The 23450-nt window shown below is 40.3% G+C and overlaps 1 protein-coding gene across 1 annotated transcript; it reads left to right on the top strand.

Moving 5' to 3' along the window:
* Nucleotides 1-1779: 1779 nt before the first annotated feature.
* On the top strand, nt 1780-19867 carry LOC121505775 (cAMP-regulated D2 protein). Its single transcript, XM_041781329.1, has 8 exons — nt 1780-2265; nt 3538-3739; nt 4115-4248; nt 6121-6248; nt 6457-6575; nt 7891-8031; nt 8856-9028; nt 19415-19867. The coding sequence occupies exons 1-8, from the start codon at nt 1780-1782 to the stop codon at nt 19865-19867; spliced, it is 1836 nt and encodes a 611-aa protein (XP_041637263.1).
* The last annotated feature ends 3583 nt before the right edge of the window (nt 19868-23450 follow it).

The raw sequence follows: 23450 nt of genomic DNA, 5'->3' as shown, positions 1-23450 counted from the left end.
ATAATTCATATTTTTGTACAACCATCACACACTTCTCTGCAGCACATGTACTGGTAAATTTTGTTGTATAATCCTGCCGTTTTTTTCAGCTGTACTGTGATTGTTAGGTTTTTACTGTACCTCAAAACTAATGTATTATCAAAAATGAATTTAAGATAAAGTAAGATTGAGAATAGTGACCAAAGAGAACAGCTTAATCGCTTAAAAGATCTGGAAAATATTTTCACTTCCAAAACTCAAGTGTAATGCGTGAAGAAGGGTTTTATAAACTTATTTTTATTGCCTAATTTAATAAAGGCATTGTCCCCTAAGGTAATTCTACCAATGTTAGCATATTTTTAAATACAGTAAATCTTTTAGAGGTTAAAGAGGAGTTCACACCCTTTTTGAATCCCTCTTATGATGATCTGGATGAATAAATAATTTAAACCTCCATGAGGGAAAGGAGGGACTCCGCTCCGGTGCTGGTTTAAGAGATGGAAATAAATGTTAAAACTATCAGAAAAGGTTAAAGAGCAACATATGCTCCAATCCAGACAACATCTCTTTCAGGGAAGGCCTTGAATATTTCAGCAAGAAAATGCTTAATCACATGCTGCATCAGTCACAACAGTATGGCTTAACATTAGAAGAGTCCAGGTGCTGAACTGGCCTGCCTGCAGTCCAGAGCTTTCACAAATAGACAACATTTAGAGCATCATAAACCCAGGAAGTAAGCACCAAGAACTGATGAGCAGCTAGAATCGTACATCAGACGAGAATGGGACAACATTCCTCTCCAGCAAATGGTCTCCTCTCTTCCCAGTCATTTGTTCTTACTTTTTTTTAGATGTATCGCTACCATCAGATTAAATATTTTTCATGAAATGCTCAAATGTAAGTTTCAACATCTGATTTGTTGTGTTCTATTTTGTAATAAAAATGGGTTTGCAAATCATTAATCATCATCAATCTGTTTTAATTTACATCTAACACAATGTCCCAACTTTTTTGGAACAGGGGTTGTAAGAACAAAAGGCCATTTGCTTTTCTTCTATGTCTGACAGGTTGCCTTTGACACCCAGCATCAACCCATCTTGACTTGGGCCTACGACCTTGGGTGTAATCTTTTGTTATTGTTTTGATTGAGAGCCCCCTAGTGGTGACATTTATGTGCTATGCATATATTTATCTCATATATGTTTATCTCGTTAGATGGTATGGAAGGAAAAAGGGCAACTTCGTCTTATGCATTTTTGTCTTCTGCACATCTTGCACAGCCATGACTCCTTATAATGATTTTAGGACCCCATGGGAGTCACTGCTGCATGCTTTGCTGCAGAAGCCCTGTAGGTGGTGATGTAAACCTTGATGTAATGCTTTAAAGCTGGGCGGATATCATTGACAGTGAAACACCACTAACTGACAAATGACACCTACCATCAGAAACACAAAAAAGGATCAAATTGAACAAGTTTTCCTCCTTCCTTTAGCTTGCTGTACTACTTTTCGTCTCTTACTCTCTCTGTGTGACACTATGATTACATTAGGGTAAGGAAAGACGACCTGTCTTCTATTAGCTGTCACGCATCACAGTGTCATTTCAGGGTCTACTGGATGGCTCTCAGCAGTCACACAGAGCACCTTTTGTCTGATAAATTAAAGAAATGAGCCAAATTGGAGTCACCAGTGTGCACAGTGTGTGGACAGTTTCAAGCTGCTTCTCGTCTGCTTCAGTTTTACTTTATATGGCACATGATCGGAGCAGCAGAGTCTAAAGGGAGACTATTCTATCACAATATGGAGAGCTGGCTCTGTTTGCTGCTGCTCTGCACAGTAAGTTTAACTCTCGCCTCTGGAGATGAGACAAAAAATGATGATGAAATCGACCTTGTCAGCTTTCTGAGAAGTATCTACTCCGGGCAGCTGGTGAGAGACGAGCCGTTCATCATCAACAGAGACTTTGAGATAAAATCCCTAAAGGAGTTGGGACGCCCTGCAGACCTCTCCATCACAGAGCAAACCAAGGATAAAACAGTCAGCCGGGAGACAAATGCCGCTCCTGGACCGGTGGTGTTAACTAAAAATGGACAGATCAAGGGGGTAACAGTGGATAAGGCCCATGTTTTCTATGGAGTCCCGTATGCAGACCCTCCTGTTGGGGCATATCGCTGGAAGCCTCCCAGACCTGCAAGTCCTTGGCCGGGGATTTATGATGCCTCCTTTCCCAGGGCGGCATGCGTGCAGGCCTGCAGTGGCCCCATCACAGAGGAATGTCCCCGAACAGTAAGGGAAAACTTCTTTCTTAACAATTCACGTAAAAAGGTGAATTAAAGTGAATGCAACAGTCAAGTTATACGTGTGTGGCAGAAAAGGGCCCCAAACCCTGAAAATAACATTTTTTAAAATGAAAGAAACAGCTTTGTTTTGATGTTGGCACCCCCTGTGAACAAAGCTGTTCCTTATCTGTTAAGATATATCATGTAATTTTTAAACAAGAGATGGTAAGACTGTACAATTTAAACTAATATAGTTAATGTTACATTAAAGAAACATTAAACATTTCTTCTATAAGCTCTGTAATTAGTCTATTTTACACTCCCTAAGCCTGGGGTCATGTCTTGGCTGTGTGCTTGGGGCCATTGCCATGTTGAACCTGGAACCGTTGGCCCAGCCTGAGGTCCTGAGTGCTGATTTTCATTGAGGATATGTTTGCCCTTTACTCCATTCAGCTTTCCTGCAACCCTGACCAGTCTCCTAGTCCTTGCTGAGAAACACTCCCACAGCATGATGCTGCCACCACCATGCTTCACTGTTGGGATGGTATTGATAAGCAGTGTCTGGTTTCCTCCTGAAATAACATCTAGAATTGAGGCCAAACAGTTCAATGTGGTTTGATCTCATCAGAGAATTTTGTTTTTCACAGTCTAACAGGCCACCAGCTGCTTTTTGCAAGCTACTCTGCCATAGCCCAGATCAGTGGAGGGCTACAGTTACTGTTACCCTTCTGGAACTTAGTCCCATCTCCAAACAGGATCTCTGAAACTCAGTTAGAGTGACCTTAGTCACCGCTCTTACCTAAGCCCTTCTCCCCGATTGCTTGATTTGTCCAGCTCCTGCAAGAGTCCAGGCTGTGCCAAACTTCATCAATGAGAATTATGGAGGCCTCTGGGTGCAGCAGAATTTCTTGTGTAGCCCTCCTCAGATCGGTGCCTTGCAACAATCCTGTCTCTGAGCTCTGCAGGCAGATCCCTTGACCTCATGGCTTGGTTTTATCAGCTGTGAGGCCTTCTGTAAGGGGGGCATTAATATGGTCTCTTTTCATGAACACAATAGAAAAAGACCCCATTTAAAGGCACAATAAGCTACAGCTAAACAGCTGACTCAGCTTGGTCAGTGACAAAGAGCTGCAGTGTCACCAGGCTAAAGAAATTTTAATGTGTAAACTTAATTTGGTAAATCAACATCATAGCTAAAGCTTGTATCTTGACAAAACAGCATTTCAGTGTCTGAACAAGAATTTTAATGTAGAAAATACTTTCTCTTTTGCCCCCAAAGGTGAGTGAGGACTGTCTCTACCTGAACATCTTCGTCCCTCTTGATGTGAACTTCAGCTCCCCTCTGAAAAGCACGCTGCCTGTCATGGTGTGGATCCATGGCGGGGATTTCATCGTTGGCTCTGCCTCCAAGCCTCTGTACGATGGACGCTTCATCAGCAACTTTACAGACACTGTTGTTGTTAGTATAGAGTACAGACTGGGTAAGGAAGTTAGTTTTTCTAAAGAATATTATAGAGAAAAAGAACAAAGCTTTTACCATAATTTTGTTTATTTATGTCATAATGTTAACTGCACTGAGAGATATGGTGAATCCAGCATCTGTGGTAGAGGCAATAATTAGGCATCTTGTTGAAGTCATTAATCACTCACTTACAATAACAGTGTCTTTGTTGTGGAGCGTGTTGTGTGTGTATATGAGGCTTGACAATGTGTGTGTGCCATTATTTTAAATGACTGAGTCTGTTGGTAATTACTCTGCCTTCCTGCTCAGCTGAGAACAGCAGCACTGTGGAAATGACTGTCTGGTTGGAGTCAATTAGGAATCTCTGATCATGTGAATTCGTGCGTGATTCAAGGTGCCTTTGGGTTCCTGGTGTCAGGGAAAGACCCGCACACCTCAGCTGTGGGAAACTATGGGGTCTTGGACCAGCAGGCGGCTCTTCTATGGGTGCAGCAGAACATCGCAGTGTTTGGAGGTGATCCTGGTAAGGTAAGCTGGTGGACACATTCTCAAATGTTCACTATAAAAAGTATTCACCATCTTGGATATTTTACCCTTTTAATGATATTATATAGCAGTCATGGTCACTATAATTAGGCTTTTTTGACTAAAAAAGTAGTATAAAGACTCCTGTATCTGAAAGTTCCAGTCACTGGTTAATCAGTGTGCCTGGCTACCATTACACCATGAAGACAAAAGAACACTCAAAGCCGCTAAGAGAAAATGTTACTGAAAAGTATAAGTCAAGGGATGGTTACAAATCATTTCCAAGGCACTGAACATCCCCCAGAGATCAGTTAAATCCATCAGCAAGTAATGGAAGGAATATGGCACATGTGTAAATCAGCCTAGATCAGGCCATCCTCACAAACTCAGTGACCATGCAAGAAGGAGACTAGTGAGAGTGGCCACCAAGACACCTAAGCTTCAGCAGCTGAGTTGGGAGACTCAGCATACAACAACTGTTGCCGGTCAAAGCTTTATGGGAGAGCCACTGCTGAAGAAAACTCAAATAAATTCGGACTAGATTTCACCAAAAGGCATGTAGGAGACTCCATAGTCAAGTGGAAGAAAGTTTTTTGGTCTGATGAGACCAAAATGTTGCTTTTTGGCCATGAGACAAGATGCTATGTTTGGTGGAAACCAAACACTGCACATCCACACAAACACACCATCCCCACTGTGAAGCACAGTAGTGGCAGCATTATGCTGTGGGGATGCTTCTTGGCAGCTGGTGCTGTAAGGCTTGTAAGATTATATGTTTTCCAGCAATCCGTAAGAGAACTACGACTTGGGAGAAGATTTGTTTTCCAGCAAGACAATAAACCGAAGCATACAGTAAAAGCTAACAGAAATGGTTTAAAGACATTAAGGTGAATGTTTCTGAGTGGCTAAGTTAAAGCCCAGACCTCAGTCCAATAGATGAGTCTTTAAAAGGGCTGTTTATGCATCGATCCCCGTGCAACCTGACGGAGCTTGAGCAGTTTTGAAAAGAAGAATGGAATAAAATCACAGTGTCCAGATCTGTAAGACTGATTGAGATCTACCCACACAGACTCAGTGCTGTGATTGCAGCCAGAGGTGCATCTACTAAAAACTGATTTGAAGGGAGTGAATATTTGTGCAGTCACTTATTTTACATGACATATTTCTATTAAATTGACGTTACTATGTAGAAGTCTGTTTTCACTCTCACTTTCAAGAGGTTGTTTGTTTAAAAAAAACAGGAGAAGAAAGATTTATTGACCAAAATTGATTTATAAAATCAATAAATGGGTAAAACTTCCAAGGGGATGAATAATTTAATAGGCACTGTATATGCAAAAATCATAACTGAAACACAAAAAATAAAATAATAAGAAAATATTCTTAGGCCAACCAAAACTTTAATGATAAATTTTAATCAACATTTCAGACTCACATAGGAAAATTAAATCAGAGTCTTGTGTTATAAACCAAAAGAATTGTGTGAAAGTGGGTCAAAAGCAATGGAGCGTAAATAATTAATCCTCCACATAACTGTAAAGTCTGTATAGCAATGAATAGACACCTACTAACCACTGCAGCAGGGCCCATGCTCACAGGTGTCACCTGGGGATACCAGAAACTCAAAACAAGAGTCAACAGCAAAATAAGCTGTTTGGCAAATTTTTCATGGGTGCAACCCACATACTCAGCTCTGCTGCTCATCCCACAAATGCCTGTTCCTTACAAATGTGGCACCATTTAAAAGGGAACTAAACAGGCTTTCCAAATAATGTAAGATTGATTGCCATGAAGCATCGTTACAACAAAGAAATTCCTCCTAAGTTTATTTGGTGATTTTAACGCTGTGCTGCTGTGTTCTATTTCTCTGCCTAGGTGACCATCTTTGGTGAGAGTGCAGGTGCCCAGTCAGTGAGTCTCCAACTGATGATCCAGAGCAGCAAGCCTCTCTTTAAACAGGCCGTCCTGCAGAGTCTGCCCTTCTCCATCCCTCTCAAGACCAGGTTAGGATACGGATCTGTGCCTATGCAGAGGATGCAATATATAGTTGAATGCATGAGCTGTCAAAAGCAACAATCAGTGTTATTTTCTAAGAATTGGAAGGAAGTGTTTTCTTGTATTCTAACCTCATGGGACTGTCTCCAGCGTGCTTACAGTTACAGACACCCTCAGTCTGAAATGTTTTTCTGTTTTTATCTGCCTCTGTCCCAGACATGATGCCCTGAAGCTGGGGAAAGACTTTGCCAAACAGACCAATTGTTCTGTGAGCGACATCGTCTGCCTGCTGAATCTCTCTCCACAGGCCGTCCTGGCCGCCCAGATGAAAACAAGTAGGGCGCCGCGAACACCAGCAGCCCACTCTCACCAAATTTAGAGCAGCGCTCAGGGCTTCCCACACACTTACATAAGAAGGCAGATATCGTATGTTTATCCCAAAAAGATGATGAAAGACATCATTTCTACCCTGAGCTATGACTCAAAGGAAAGCAAAATCATAAACACTGAGGATGATGGTCCTGAGGGGGTAATTAAAGGGGTTTTATTGCCTCACAGTGCAAAATGACTGTAATATATCAGCAGGGGTGACGGTGTTATTGATCAGCATCGCTGACTCATGATTACGCCGCAGCTGCAGCTTTCTGTCTGAGCTCACAGGAAAAATATGGAAGACACTGGAGACAAAATTTCATCTTTACTTGCTGAGAAAATGATTTGAAAAACAGAAGCAGGCTTATTTTTTATTTTTTGTGTGTTTAAAGCAACAATATGCAACTTTTCCACCTTAGAGCAGTAAAGTCAATCAAACAGAACAAGAACTTTCAACAGGAAAATTATGTTTATCTAATTTATATTGACTTCCATGGATGCCTGCCTTTAGCAGGATGTGACTTTGGCCGCAGAGCTCTATGTTCAATGCTTTATGTTGTTAGTTCACTCACCAGCCTTCAGTTTAAAAGAAGCCAGTTAGCTGTTCTCAGTACTCTTTGGCTGAGGCTAATACTGCGTCCTTATAGCATGCAAGAGTCTGTCCAGGATCCGCTTATAAAATGAACACTTTGGGGTACAATATTCATGTTAATTAGCTGCTTATTAGCATGCTAATTAGTAGCATACTAACTGCTCATTAGTCAATATTAAGAGCTTGATAGTACCTTGTTCTACTACACCATAATTTATAGGCCGTTAACTAAGAGTTTTCCCTAAACAACCTCCTTATTACTGCATATTCATAGTAAATAGGGAAGTTCTTTCACATTAGTTATGGCATAATTATGCTTTGCTTAGTGTGGATAGTACTGTATATCATTTCCCCCTTACAGGCCAATCATAAACAAGAAGGGGCAAGACTTATGGTACTTCTTTTGTCAACAGCAATGAAACCAACCTGACTTGTCTTTTTGAGAGTAAATATTCCAGGTGTACAGCAGCTGCCTACGTCATAATAGAATTCCTTTACAGTTTTTTTGTTTTGGTGATCTTTCCCAGGAAAAAAAGGAATATCAAAGAAAAACTTGAGTGCAAAATTCTGACATATTGTTGCTCTTACACTTTTTCTTTATAGCTATGGTCTTTATAATAAAGTTCTCAGCTCTTTAATGTGGAAATTTTCATTTACCATCTAATGCGGCACGTTTCTGATCTCAGGTTCAAAGATTGTGAACCCGTTCAGGTTCCTGGAGGTTTTTGAGACATGGGGTCCACACATCGATGGAGAGTTGATTAAGGAACAAGCAGTCACAGCCTTCCTGAAGGGGCACTGGCAGAAGGAGAAGCAAGTGCTGCTGGGTAAGGGGACAAAACAGGCATAGAAAACAATACATACAGTTTCATTAACAGTACAATAATGCTAACTTTTATACATCATCTTTTATGAAATAGATGTTTGCAAAGTGCTTTAAGAAACTCTGCATACTAATACAAACACACCATCCCCACTTTGAAGCACTATGGTGGCAGCATCATGCTGTGGGGATGCTTCTTAGCTGCTGGAGTGGAAGGCTTGTAAAGGTAGAGGCTAAACTGAATGTGGAAAAATATAGAAAAATCTTGGAGGACAATCTTATAGTCTGCAAGAGAACTATGGCACGGAGAAGATTTATTTCCCGGCGGGACAATGACCCAAAGCATACAGCAAAAGCTACACAGAAATGGTTTGAAGATAACAAGGTGAATGTTTCTGAGTGGCTGTGTCAAAGCTCAGACTTTAATCCAATAGAGAAGTTGTGCCTAGACTTTAAAATGGCTACTTTTTATAGGCACTGTAGTTGACCGTGGGTTCTAATAATACAATACCTTATTATGTATTATGAAGCAGTCTCAAATCCTGCTGATGAATTATAACTGAGTGTATTTACTCTAGTACTGCTCTTAGTGGAAGATTGATGTAGTTACAAACTCTGGTTAATACAGCTTTTAAGGAAAACAAGCAGCTTAGAAAGATTAAAACTGGAGCCTGATCATTTTGGGTTATAAAACTGCCTGAAGGCATAACATGAAATAAACATGCAGAGGAGGAATTAAAGACGGTAAAACAAAGGATGTTACAAGAAAGCTTCAGGCAAGATCAGGTCTACAGACTGAGGCTGTTTTTTTTTTTTTCTTTCCCACAGGTACGACCTCAGAGGAAGGTGTGATCTTTGTGTATGGAGTATTTAGTAAGCCTGTGTCTGCAATAGAGAGCACAGTGTACATCACAGCCATCTTCAAACAACACGCTTTGAGGATCCTGCACAAATACCTGCCTCTGTATAAGGACATCGACCGCAGGAACATGCTCGCCCAGGTAAGTGGAGAACAGGAGAACCTGCTTTTGTTCTATTGACCAGCAGGGGGGTGACTCTTTAAGTTGTGAAACCTGGTTTCATTCTTCCTCATGTTCTTTTAAAGGATCTACATTCTTGCTAATAAATCTTGTGGGGCACTGGTAAGACTGAAATACCAACAGTCGGTTCGATTAGATTGTAAGTCTTCATGAAGGTTCAAGGCTTCTCTGTATAAATCTTTAGCACTGGCGCTCTACTCCTGCACATCATTTATTCTCTGCTCCATCTGTCCAAACTTGGTCAGTTATTTCTTTAAAGTTGGTAACAATGCCTTTTAGCTTCTAGTTAGTTTCTCCTCTAAACTGTGGTAGTTCAAGCCTCAGTTGTCCAGTAGTTTCAAACAGCCAGTATTTTGGAAATGATGTTAGCTTGGATAACCTACATGTCCATGTGTAGCTCAGTTGCTAGCTGTGCTACCAGTTTCCACTTTCTCACTGAGTAGATAATCACTCGTCTCCACGTGTTATTTTGAATTTCCTCTGGTTTTTCATTTCCTCACCATGTCATACATTAACCTCCCGAGATCTGAGCTTTTGTTTGGAATGCATTTTTAGTTCTCCCTCTTATTAGAGAAAAGTTTAAAAGCTCAGACTTATCTTTGAACAGGAATTAGTTGTTGCCAAATAATTATTTTCATAAATGGACAGCAAGGACTTGTTAAGCCCAAGAATGAACAAAAGTTCCACTAGAAGTTCTTGATTTCACACATTTCTATACCAAAATCCATGAATTCCCAAAATTTCATAGAAGTTACCAAAAATTCTTAACCATATTTTTAAAAGTATATCATCAAAAGTACCCCAAAATGTCTTCAATTATTCCCCAAATGTTTCTGTAAAACATTTTCATAAAGCCTAAACACTGAAATAAAAAAATCCCTAAAAATGCATGCTAATTCCTGATATTCTCAAGCAAACTCCCTTAAAATGTCTTATTTTATTTTCAAAAATATGTGAATATATTTACCAAATTACATAAAAATGTACAAATATTTCAAAAGGACCCACCCATTCACAGCCATATTCCCAAGAAATGTACAAATAAATGTAAAATAAATACATTTTCCATGACAATACAACACCCCCCCAAAAAAGAATAAAATTGCCAAAAATGACAACATATCTCCTAATTCACACAAAAGTGCCCAAGAATGTCCAAATAAATTCTCCAAAACGTCCAAATTAATGTTCTAAATTCCTGTGAAAATGGAAACAAAATTCATAGCAAATTCCCCCCAAAACTTCCAATGAAGGTCTCTTTAATACATAAACAGATTCCAAAAATGTTCATGAAAATCTCAAAAATTTCCAAGCAAATTCCCCATAATATCAAAATATTAGTCCTCATAAAGCAGGGGTGTCCAAATTTAGATTGTCGCACAGTAAATTCTAGAAATAAAAAGAAATATGACCAACATTTAACATGAAGCTCTGGCCTGACTGTACTGTACTTCACAGTTTCAGCACAAGGCGGTGCTGCCATGCTAATTCTGTAAACAAACATCTTGACTTGAAGAATTTATTCATGTGATCTTTGTGACTAAATTGAGACAACTCTGCACATTGTTAACATATTGGCAGCCATATTAATAACAGCAACTTGTTTTCTAACTCCCTGATAGGCTATAGCAGCAAACAGCAGTACCGTGGTAGACAGGGCAAAACAGCGTCCCCTGAAATTCGATTGGTATCCCCAAAAACCTAAACCTGACATGCCAAAAGCTGCAATATACATGGTTTGGGAAAGGGCAGAGCCTTTGAAATAAACTTGGAGGGTGATTGGATGAACGTTCTGTCACATCTTTATGGACCAATCAGAGCAACAAAACACAAGACGTTGCCGCTACCAAGATGCGTGTGCACAGCTATCGAGGAATAAACTCCATATAGAACTGCAAAACGCAAACCATGGCGACTGTGGACATGTCAGTACACGACTTTTGTCGTTTCTGAAAAGAAAACAACTCATTGCTGTTCTTTGTTCTTCTTTTAATGAAGAAATATCATCAAGTTCTGATAGAACTGGTGCTTTAGCGGCATCCAGGCTAAGCTCTTCCACCATAATTGCACTGGCCACTTGTTGCTGCCTGCTTACATCACAACTTTGCCGTGCCCGAAAGTACTCCCCCTAGTTGCTGATTGGTCTTGTCACTTTCTAACTGGGTCCAAACGGTTCAGACAGGAGCTTTGCAAGATGGATTCGCCAGTGAGAAACAAGGAAAAAGGCATATCCATCTGCTTTGCAAGGTTACAAAAACCTGCAAATGATTGTTTATTTTCCTTGTCAGCCATTAAATTGAGCCTATAGCATTAGTTCAGGCAGGCTTGGGAGTCAAGTGCTGCCATATTTGAAATCAGCTGACCTCATGCAAGCCCTCATCATCTGACAGCCAGCTGATTTGCTCTAAGCATGCTATTGGCTAATCGCGCTCATGCTGCCTTATTTAAACTGCTCTTGGCCGGTGAAGCTCTGTCTCTTTTTCAACAAATTCCTCTTGCAGCCCTCCTCCACCCCAGCTCCTCCTTCATTCTGCTTCTGACTTAATCATTCAGTTGTCACTGATGGCCTGTTCTGCTCTGGGGATTTTGCTGCTTCTCTCTCTGCCTTGGTACATACTCAATCACTGAGCACATCCTTATTTACATTGTATTTGATTTATAAACTTTCATATACTTTATCTTATGGATATTGGAGTGTAAAAAGTTCAGACACCCGGGTCATAACACGTTTAAATTAGTTTGAAGAAAATACTTTCTTATAGGCACTGTACAAACCAGATTTTCAGTACAACTGAACCTTCTGTAGCTACCGTGTTGGTCCCCTCAAATGATGCTGATTGGTCTGGTCCATCTCAGACTGGGAACAAATGCTTCAGAATGGAGCTTTGCAAGATGGGTCCACCAATGGCAGACATGGGATCTGACCAATCCATCTGCTATGCAAGGTTACAAAAATTGCCGATCACTCGGAGCATCTCTAGGTTCAAGCTGTAAAAACATTGTGTCAAATTGCAATCAATAAAACAAAAGGAAAAGACAACCTTTCAGCATTTTTCTGACAGAATTGTTGATGTGAAATAAGTTCAGGGAGCTTCAGACGGTTGAAAGGTGACACTCCAGGACCTATTTAGTATTCCGACACAGCTGACAGAGCTTGGAGAGACAGTGGAGCTCACTACCACAGCCATCCTTTCACATTCATCCAGTCACATTCATGCACATGTCCTGGGGGGGGGGGAGCACTAATATCAACCTGAACAGTTTTAAGTTTTCTCAATCTCAATCTGTAACTCAAACCTGCTTCTTTTGTTCTGAAGGGTCAGTTTTTCCTTTCACAGATATAAAGAAAAACAGTGAAAAACAGTGATTTAAAACAAAAAGTGTTTTCAAAAGACTAAATTGGAATTAGCAAAATGGATTAGGAGCATGCCCTTTTTTCAGCAACAGGAAGCTCTAATTAAAGCATCAGAGACAAAACTTTCATAGAAAAATGATCTGTTTATGACAGAGAAGTTAGTGAAGTGAGCTGCTTTTGATCAGCAAATAATATATAATTAATATTGTTTCACTTGATATGGCTTTGTCTGTACATTACAGGCTCTTTGGTGGCTGTCAGGAAACTGTCAGCAGGCCTAAATTTAGATTATAATATCTAATATTTGAGCATTTGTCTGTGTTTCAATAAGTGAGCAAAGAAATAATCACTATAATCTGCATTTAAGGAGGTTTCTGTGTTATTCTGGACTGAAAGTAGACACACAAAGCCTTTTCACACCCAAACACACACATGCATCAATAACCACCCATTCAGCAGCTTAGCGAGGGAGGGAGCCATGCACGGATCGATGTGCCACCCAGTCAGAGCTCAGTGTGAAGCGAGGACTCAGCTGTCTCCTGTACTCCCTCTGCTTCTCCACGTCTAATGAGCCTTTCAAACAATTGTTCACTTTCACAGCAATTAAATCAGAGAAGTTAAGGAAGATTATCTCCAACATTCAGCAGACTTTATGAGCTTTAAACAGCTCCCATTATCAGCCTACAGAGGGAGCTGTAACTCCAGTTTTTCTTTACAGTCTCCAACAAATCCACAGTTTCTCATTACTCCACCATCATTTAGATTTTTGAAGCATGAAGACCAGAGCCCAACTGTTTAAGATGCAGCCTTTGCAGAAAAAGTCAGGGAGAGAAGTCAGGCAGCTGAACATAGAATTTCAAGCTGGCCTGTTGAATTAAGATGCATGTTTTCAGTGAAGTGTACCAGTTAATTTTAAACAATCTTATTGACCAAAAAAAGAGTCCAATGACTGATCTTAATGTAAAATTTGTTATGCTTCCATTTGCTTCCATTTTGATATTTGTTACACATCTTAAGGGTGTGAGCAAAATTTCTAAAGTTGAATCCCTGAAGGTCCATTCAGACCACCTTATTGCATTCGCAAACTTAATAAAAAGGAGATTTTTGTGTTTATTGACACTGCTGAAACACTAACTGATGATGTGGTTGTGTTCACTGCTGCCTCCGGTAACTTAAGGCTCACAAACAAAACTATGATGATCTGTAACCTAAAGCAGGGTGCACAACAAAAACTTGACAAATAAAACTGTATGAAACTTCCAGTTAGGGATAGGGCGAGAGTTAAGGTGAGGATCAGGACAGAAAAAGTCAGGGAGAAAAGTCATGCTTAAGCTGTGTTAAGTTTTTTAACACAGCTTAAGTGTTGTCACTATAGCAATATAGCTTCAGACATTGCATTACTGATGTAGCTAAGGCTAACAAAGCTATGTTAGCTCGTGCTACATTAGCAAAAGCTTTCCTTGCTTAAGCTTATTTAGCTACATTACTTATGAATCTACCATGGCTTCACAGGCCTACATTAACAGCACAGCTAGAGTAACTTCTTAAGCTTTAGCAATGTGGATTTAATGGCGTAGCTTTGTTGTCATAGTCTTAGTGGTGCAGCTTTAGCTTCAAGGCTATCGTTACACAGCTTTAGAAACACAGCTTTTGCAACGTAACTTCAGTGACAGCACCAAGCTACATAGCTTCAGTGATGCAGCTTTTGCTATGTAGCTTGGTGCTGTAAAGCTAATGCATGCTTAAACTGTTGTTGCTAAAGCTAATGTAGCTACATTACCTACAAATCTAACGTAGCTACATTGGGTTGCATAGCCAACAACATCAACTCCTCAACTAGAGCAGCTGCTTTACCCTAAGCCATCTTAGCTTTAGCAACATAAGCATCAGCAACTGAGCAGTAGGGATGTAGTTGTAGGGATGTAGCTTTAGTGACGTAGCTTAAGCAACACAGCTGTAGCGATGTAGCTTCAGCGACATAGCTTGAGTGATTTAGCTAATGCTCATAAAGCTATGTTAGCTTATTCTATGTTTGCTAAAACTATCATAGTTATGTTATCTATTGTTGTTAAAGCCAACGTAGCTAAAGTACCTGTGAATCGAACATAGCTACATTAGCTTACCTGATAACATTAACTAGGTAACTATCGTAGGTACTTTAGATTTGGGGATGTAGCTTAATCAAAACTGCTTTAGCAACTGGCATATAATGTCACTTCCAACCTGATGGAGTTGGCGTCTCATCGTAGTGGTTTGGGGTTTTTTTTTTTAGAGCTGCGGTCTGCAGCCAGACCCCTCTCAGGATGTCTGACGTTGCTTCTATGGCTCTGAAATACAGATAGACTGTAATCATAGAATAAATTTCATCGTGGCCCAATGTCAACTTTTGCATTTTTCCCATCCACTGTAGACTAGATGTGATGTCAGTGACATAATGGTCTCTGTGTAGTATCCTGACAACCTGCAGTGACATGATGCAGTGTGATGCAGTGTGTAACATTTTCTCCCTGTTTTCCTCTCTGTTGCCCAGGATAAGATGGGCGAGGAACAGCAGGGGGATGACAAAATTCAGGACTGTCTGACAGAAACATTTCCTTGATTTGATGTTTTGTTCTATACCTCTCTTAACGGAGCTTGTCAGCTTGCTGTACAAAGTAGAGATAGTTGTGCATTAATAATATGTACATCCATGATTGAAAGTTGTGCTCTGACTTGTGTCAGAGGCAAAACCATGCAACACACAGCTCAAAGGGCCATGCCTCCATTTCTCCACATTCCATATAAAAGGGCCGCATGTCATATTTTCAACAAGGGAAACTGAAATTTACAGGAGGCATTCAGTTTTAATGGGTACAGTGTGGATTGTGAGCATTTGATAAGAAGTGACATCTGATGCTTGCATGCTGTTAGAATCCAAAATGTGATAAAAACTGCTAGAAACTCTTTCTACACAAATTATTTCCTTACATATTTTTAAAATGACAAAAGAGGACTTAACAGCAACTTTGATTTTATTTCAAACTAATTATAAAACAAATATTTAATCAAGATAGACTTGATTGTGCGGGGTAAACCACCAGCTACCCAGCAGTTTAAAATAGTCAACTGACCTTACTAGTTTCTATCTGCTTATAGTTATGAACAGTGAGTTTGTAGCTTTGGTGGTGAAATAGTTCATCATCACTCAGAAAAAGGACAAACTATCCATCATACTTCTTTTTTCTTCAGGATTGTTGATGCAGAGGTGGAGACCTCAGGGAGCTGCAGGGGGTCAGGAGGTGACTCTCCTGGACATATTTAGTATTCAGTCACAGTTCATGGAGCAGCAGGGAGACTTTGGAGTCACAACCGGAGCATAACCTCCCCCACATACACTCTCCTCCTGCATCTCTTCATAAAGGGCATCCCTCCAGAGGATGGAGGGGGTCAGCAGAAATGTCAAACAGACCGTCAGAGAGGAAGCTGATGTGGAGAGCTCAGTGTCGAGCCTTTTGTAACATTTATAGGTTTGTGGGGTGTATTTCCTCCTTCACAAACCCAGGATCTTTCTGTCAGATCACACCAAGATATAGCTTTATCAGGGCTGGGCAATATATTGAATTATTCAATATATTTTAAAATGGGAAATAGGGTATGACAATATCCTTTATCCCAATATAGTGTACTATGTTGGTGTTGATTTGATACAGGTCAGAAGAATGGATAAGTAATTCAGAAGCTAAGATGTGCATCTAAAAATTGCAGAACAATTTCAGAAGAATGTTCCCCAATGTAAAACTGCAACTACTTTGAATATCCCACCATCTACAGTACACAATATCATCAAACGATTCTGTGAATCAGGAAAAATCTCTGTGCTGAACAGACAAGAACAGAGTTCAGTATGGAATGCCTGTGATCTTTGGCCCTCAGGTGGTACTTCATTAAAAACAGGCATGAATTTTCACTGGAAATTATTGTCTGTCAACACAGTTGGCCGTGCCATCCACAAATGCAAATAAAAGTTATACCAAGATGGAGCTGTATGTGAATAAAATCCTGATATGTTGCCATCTCCTCTGGGCCAAAGCTCTTTGGAAATTACTGAGGCAAAATGGAAAAGTGTTCTGTGGTCAGAAGAATCGAAATTCGAAATTTTTTGTTGGAAACCCCGGATGCCATGTCCTGTGGACTAAAGGCAAGAGGGACCATTTCTGGAACTGCGGTTGCACATATCTACTAAAACAAGGTAAATGCGGCTCTCTGTTTATCGTTTTCCTGGCCAGGAGATGCATGCGGCTAGTGTGCATCTCCTGGCTCCTTTCAGCGGCTAGAGGAAAAAAAGGCAAGCCCTCTATTCTTTAGATTCTTGTTCATATCAGGCATTTAAGATGCAGCATGCATGCATGCTGTCTGAAAGCTCTGACTTATTAACATGCACCAAAATGAAAATCAAATTGTGATGTGGTCAGACGCAGTTCTCAGACTGAATCAGGCTTTCCTCATAGCCATTAGCTTAATCGAGATAACAGGAGAATAAGAGTGAAAAAGCAAGATAAAAATTGGTTGAAAGGTTTAAGGATGAGGAAGAGAAACTGGAAGAAAAGTTTAATTTCAGAACACTGAAAACATGGTGCTTGTTATATAACTTTGTTTCTACCCACTGATAAATGTATGAGCATCAGAACAGCATGTGCCTGTTTATTAATCATGAAACGGGCAAATATATGTGAGTAAGGATGAGTAGAATAGTCTTTGTGTGCCTCTGCTTCCTCCAGCCAGTGTCTGTTTGTGTTCAGGTGTCAGATCTGCGGCTGTGTGTGGGCGCAGGTTGTGTACTGCTGAAAAAGACACGCCGGTTTCCAGGTAACAGGCAGAAGAAGACGTTCTGCCTTCATTTTTCTTTTTGCTTCTTTTTAGCCGAGAGGGAGCAATCTTTTTTGTTTAGCCCTGGCCAGTGTCTTTGTAGATATCACGCTAATTAGGTTTATTTTTCTTTTCTGTGAACGCACAGAACAAGAGGAGACAATGGAAAGCATAATCCTTCAACAATGCTTTATGGTTTTTCACCTTGCACAGCAGCTTGTATTCTAGGATCCACTGTCCTAAAGAATAAGCAAATGCAGTCTTCTTTCTCCCGACCTACCAACAAAATAAAAGCTTTGGCTCAGAGCACTGAAGCTTGGACAGCTCCAAAATGTAATTCATCAATGCTAAGGCCAAGGGCAAAGTGAAGTCCAGGAAAATGTTAGAAAACACAACTTTAGTTGAGGAAAATGTCCTGCTTTCTGGTTGTAGAACATGTGTACAGTGCCTATAAAAGGTATTCACCCCATTGGGTGTTTTATCCTTTTAGTCTTGAAAATACCAATGGAATATGAGATAATAAAAACCAAAAGCACACAAAAATATCCTGACGCTAAAACAGCTAAACACATGACAGATATTAAAAAGATTTGGTGTGGGAGTGTTTTTTTGTTTTCCTCCAAGACTGAAGAAGGAACATGTGCGTGTGATGAGGAGACGAGGAAATGTATTTGTAGGAAGAACAGCACAAGAAAAAGAACATCTTTTGTAAGACAGTGATCACTATTTGAATGCTGTGAGTCACATCAGTGTATGAAGGACAGAGATAACAAATAACAACAAAGATGTATCAGGCCTAAATAAGCCCCCAGTCTGTCACAAGGAACTCAGTGAGCCTTGGTTTGATGACAGGCTAGAGGCAATGCAATATTTGGTGTATGTTTGGTGCAACATTTTAACAGTTCATGATGTGTTTGAGGTACCTTTAATTTAAAACCAGTGCAAGTGCTGGGAAGGCACTTGCAGAAATAGTTTACATGAATGCCTCTATTAATTTTGTACACCCAGCTCAATCAGCTCCAGGACCAAAACTGTTTAAATCCCTTACAGAGCAATGCAAGCTAAAACAACATGTAACAAAACCTGTTCTTTCTCCTGACTATCTTTCTGATGACCACTCAACAGTCACAGAGTCACTCTGATGACCACTCAACAGTCACAGAGTCACTCTGATGACCACTCAACAGTCACAGAGTCACTCTGATGACCACTCAACAGTCACAAAGTCACTCTGATGACCACTCAACAGTCACAGAGTCACTCTGATGGCCACTCAACAGTCACAGAGTCACTCTGATGACCACTCAACAGTCACAGAGTCACTCTGATGGCCACTCAACTGTGCAGAGTCCCTCTGATGGCCACTCAACGGTCACACAGTCACTCTAATTTCCACTCAACAGTCACAAAGTCACTCTGATGTCCACTCAACACTCACAGAGTCACTCTGATGTCCACTCAACGGTAACAGAGTTTCTCTGATTTCCACTCAACAGTCACAGAGTCACTCTGGTGGCCACTCAACAGTCACAGAGTCACTCTGATGGCCACTCAACAGTCACACAGTCACTCTGATGACCACTCAACAGTCACAGAGTCACTGTGACTACCACTAAACAGTCACACAGTCACTCTCATGTCCACTCAACAGTGACAGAGACACTCTGATGACCACTCAACAGTCACAGAGTCACTCTGATGACCACTCAACAGTCACAGAGTCACTCTGATGGCCACTCAACAGTCACAGAGTCACTTTGATGACATTCAACAGTCACAGAGTCACTCTGATGACCACTCAACAGTCACAGAGTCACTCTGATGACCACTCAACACTCAAGGAGTTACTGTTATGGTCATTCAACAGTGATTTAATTTCTAATACTTTTTTCATTTTTTGTTTTTTTTTTTTTTTTTTGAATTTTTGTACATTGAGAGCAAAGCAAACTGGAGTCAGATTCTTTGACTTGTAAACATACTTGGCCAATAAAGCTGATTTCATTCTACACAGCCTAGTTTTATAAACTTTGTGTTGAACTTGTTGGAGTTATTAACAGCTGACCAGGAGACAATATTAGGAGCTTATGTATCTGCAACCTATCCTGCTCAGCTTGGTGCCTAACATTATCTTTCTCTTCTTTCTTCAGATTGTCACAGATTACGTCTTCCTGTGTCCAGCCCGCAGGTCGTCACGTGCAGGCACAGCAGCAGGCAGCGAGGTTTGGATGTACGTCTTCGACCATGTTGCATCAGACCATCGTGTCTGGTCAGGTCTGACCTTCTGCTACCAGCACGTTTGCCACGGCGCCGAGCTGCCTTTTCTCTTCAACTCTGCCTCTGTGGCCAACTTCACTCTGTCGCCTCCCGAGAAGCTGCTGTCCAATCGGATGCTGTGTTACTGGGGTGCCTTCGCTCACAACGGTGACCCGTCCTCAAGAGTCCATCAGACGACTTTCTGCCGCGAGCAGCGTCTTCCACCCTGGCCACGTTATTCTGACACCAGCGGCTGGCTGATGATGAACCTGACAGTTCACTCACATGCACAAGTGGGGACCAGGAACCACTTTTGTGATTTCTGGGACAAGCTGGGGATCTATTAGAGAGGGAAAGAGACGATAGGATGGGGGTGTTTTGTTGCTTTGTCTTAAAGTAAAATCACTACTGTTCTCTTTGTTCTTGGGAACAAGCACAAAGCTAAGTTGTTTACTTCATCAGTAGTAAATATGACCTTTTAGAAATCACTACCATTCAGATTTTATTTTACTTGGTCCAAAAGTTTTTTCTTTATAAATTAGATTTTGTCCTTTAGTAATTTATCTTTAGAGGTCAAATATGGGCAGGTCTCTATTTCTTTGTTTAATTTTTGAATCACTTTCAAAAGCTGCAGATGTAGCTGCCTTAGCAGGAGTCCCCCCTACTTGTACCTAAGAAAAGCAGAGCCACCTGAAGATCCAAGAGAGAAGAAAAAGTGACACAATGTTGTCAAAAACCCACATGGCTTTTAATTGATTCACTGATAAAAACCCAGAAAAAGGCCTATGCATGTTTTTCTTGTCAAAAGACCTTTGTATAAACAACTATAATAACTGTTTTATCACGGTTTTAATCAATATTTGCTAATTTTGGCAGCCTCAAAGTAGACAAAGCCTTGCACCCCCCTACCATCTTTGGCACCCTTTGGATGTTTTACCTTCAGCAAGATAAGATTGTCCTCAAGGACTTTTTTACCCTCTACCTTTATGAGCCTTCAGGAGTCCGGCTGCTGAGAAGCATCCCAACAGCATGATGCTGCCACCACTGTGCTTCACAGTGGGGATGGTGTGTTTATGGGGATGTGAGGTGTTTGGTGTCTGCCAAACACAGTGTCATGTCTGACAGCCAAAAAGCAAATCAGCCCAAAGAACTTTCTTCAACTTGATGGAGTCTCCCAGATGGCTTTTTGTTTTGTTTTGTTTTTTTTTTTTTTAAGATTTATTTTTGGGCCTTTTCATGCCTTTGTTTGATAGAGGAGGACAGTGGATAGACTTGGAAACAGGAATGAGAGTGGGGAGAGACATGGGGAAGGGGGCCATAGGCTGGATTCGAATCCAGGCCGCCCACGTACATGGGTAGCGCCTTAAACCACTCAATCATCTGTGCGCCCCCACATGGCTTTGTTTTTACTTTAGTTGGGATTTAATATGAGATTCCTTTAACAGTGGCTTTTCTTGCCACAAACCTTGATCAAGGCCGCTTTACACATGTGCCATATTCCTTCCATTTCTTGATGATTGATTTAACAGAACTCAAGAGGATGTTAAGTGCCTTGGATTTTTTCTGTGTTCATCCCCTGACATACTGTTCAATAACTTTTTCTTTGAGTTGCTTGGAGTGTTCTTTTGTCCTCCTGCAAAAATGTAATTATGTAGTTTGTATTTTTAGTAGCAGTTAATGTATTTCAGCTTCATTCTCTCCATGTTCTACTTGATCATCATGTACTAAAGCCGCAGCATTACACAGATCTTTTTTCAGTTTAATAAGAATAACTACAATGTGATGTTCTCCCTGCAGGCAGCTTACATCATATGTTTTTGTCCTTTTACTCAGAGTACATTTGAAGGTCGGGGGTTAAATGCAACAAAACACTTAAGTCTTCAATGGCCCCTTCATTCCTTTATCTGGCAACACAAAAAAGAAATGAAGCACTAAATAAAAGTGATGTAACGCTGAATTATCCCCTCGATGGATATTAACCCTGAAAAGGAAAGGCCAAATCTTTCTCGGTGTTAAACAATAAAAATCTGTCTCTGCAGTTGTAGTTAATGTGGTACATTTATCCTTCGAGTTAACAGTGAATAAAGAGTCTCTGGTTATAGCTGTGTAATATAAAGAAGAATAATATGAATATTTGTTGGTGGTCCTTCTGGAGTACTCCATCTAAACAAAGTGTTGTTCATGTAGCGTAGCAACAAAGCTAAAAGAAAACAGAAGAACACCTATGACTGCTACGCTCTCCAGTCATATCTCACCTCGCATTTCAAGGGTTTGTGATCGCTGTAAAGTGGATTTGAGTTTTTCCACCCTGTAGACATCATGTTTAGTTTGAATATGTCTCCCTCTGAGTCACTGCGCTGGTTTGTTTACCCTGGATCTTTCTGTTGATGAAGTTTGCCATGCTGTTCGTGCCAACTGTCCTTTTATTTTCTTATATACAAAGAAACCACAGCCGTGCCTGTGTGGGAGAAGATTATACCAAGTGGAAATAAATAAAAACACACAGACAGAGTTTGTTTTACCATCTGAAGCTAAGCAGATGCTACAGACATCTGTGTATGTTATACTGGTGTCTAGGTGCAGCACTTACGTCCAAACAGCACAACAACGACTGCATGGATTATCGAGAAAGAGGCTTCTGCAGCAGCATGGTGAGGTCGCTATCTTTAAGGCGCAACACCCTACTGTCAAAGCAGATTCTCACACCAAGACAAAAGCTCTTTGGACAAATCTCCTACATCCCTTTTCACTTTTGCCTCCAAACTAACTCCACCCGTCCTGTTTCCAAGGCCACCCATAAGGGGGGATAAAGGGGAGAGCTTTCTGGGGCACAGCCAAATGGGGGCCCATGAAGGTCAGCTCATCTATTGTAAAGTTCATTTGTGACAACCACATTTTATTTTTCACATAAAATAATAACCAGTCAAAGCAACAAAAAACATTTATTTATCTATTTATTTAGCTGTATCACAGTAAAGCCTGTGTTTCAAATGTAAAGCCCTTTTATTTAAAAAAAAAAAAATTGCCTTGTTAACAATATCGATGGTCACATTGATATCAGCCATTAGAAAAGTTATGTCAGACTTCATGGCTAAGCTTATGTGCACAAACGTCAGGATGCTAGAGAATAAAGTAGAATGAACTGAAATAACTTTAAGGGAAACTTGAATTAATAGTTATGAAAGAGACAAGAACGGCAAAAATTGTTTCAAAGTTGCAAAAAATTGGACTATAATGGCAAAAATAGGATAAGAAAGTCAAAAAGAGGAAAAACATGCAGAAAAAAGGTGAAAGGCCATTAAAAAGTTGCAAACATGAGCTGAGCCTGGAAAAATGTTGAAAAAATAAACATCTGAAGTGATAAAAAGGGGTTAAAAAGAAGCAGAAACAGGTTAAAAGTGGCAAGATTTGATTTAAAGAAAAGGAAATACTGGTAAAGTGGCAAAAATAGGATAACGGGCAAAAATGTGATAAGAAAGAAAAAAAGGGAAAAACATGCAGAAATAGATGAAAAGCAGTTTAAAAAAAAGAGGCAAACATGGGCTGAACATGGCAAAAAGTTGAAAAAGTGGATGTCTAGAATAGTGGAAAGGAGTTCAGAAGTACCAAAAACATATTAAAAGTGGCATTTCTTCATCAAAAAAGGCAAAAATGGCTTTAAAGTGAAAAATAGGATAACAGTGGCAAAAATTAGCTAAGAAAGACAAAAAGATGAAACACATGCAGAAAGGGATGGAAAGCAGCTAAAAAGTGGCAAGCGCGAGTTTAAAGTGGCAAAATGTTGAAAAAAAATGGACATCTTAATTGATGAAAAGAAGTTAAAAAGAGGCAAAAACAGGTTGAAAGTGACAAGACTGGTTAAAAAAGGACATATTGGTCAAAAGTGGCAAAAATGGGATAATAGGGACAAACATGGGCTAAGAATAGCAA

The sequence above is a fragment of the Cheilinus undulatus genome, linkage group 23 (assembly GCF_018320785.1).
Source record: "Cheilinus undulatus linkage group 23, ASM1832078v1, whole genome shotgun sequence".
Taxonomy (NCBI): Eukaryota; Metazoa; Chordata; class Actinopteri; order Labriformes; family Labridae; genus Cheilinus; species Cheilinus undulatus.
Note: the sequence above shows the minus strand (reverse complement) of the source record. Positions and strands in the feature narration are given on the sequence as shown.

Bases quoted from the DNA above. Each gene is read 5' to 3' on its own strand.
- LOC121505775 (XM_041781329.1), top strand. From the start codon at position 1,780: ATGGAGAGCTGGCTCTGTTTGCTGCTGCTCTGCACAGTAAGTTTAACT. The intron at 2,266-3,537 runs GTAAGGGAAAAC...TTGCCCCCAAAG, and splicing joins CAGAGGAATGTCCCCGAACA to GTGAGTGAGGACTGTCTCTA. The intron at 3,740-4,114 runs GTAAGGAAGTTA...GCGTGATTCAAG, and splicing joins TAGTATAGAGTACAGACTGG to GTGCCTTTGGGTTCCTGGTG.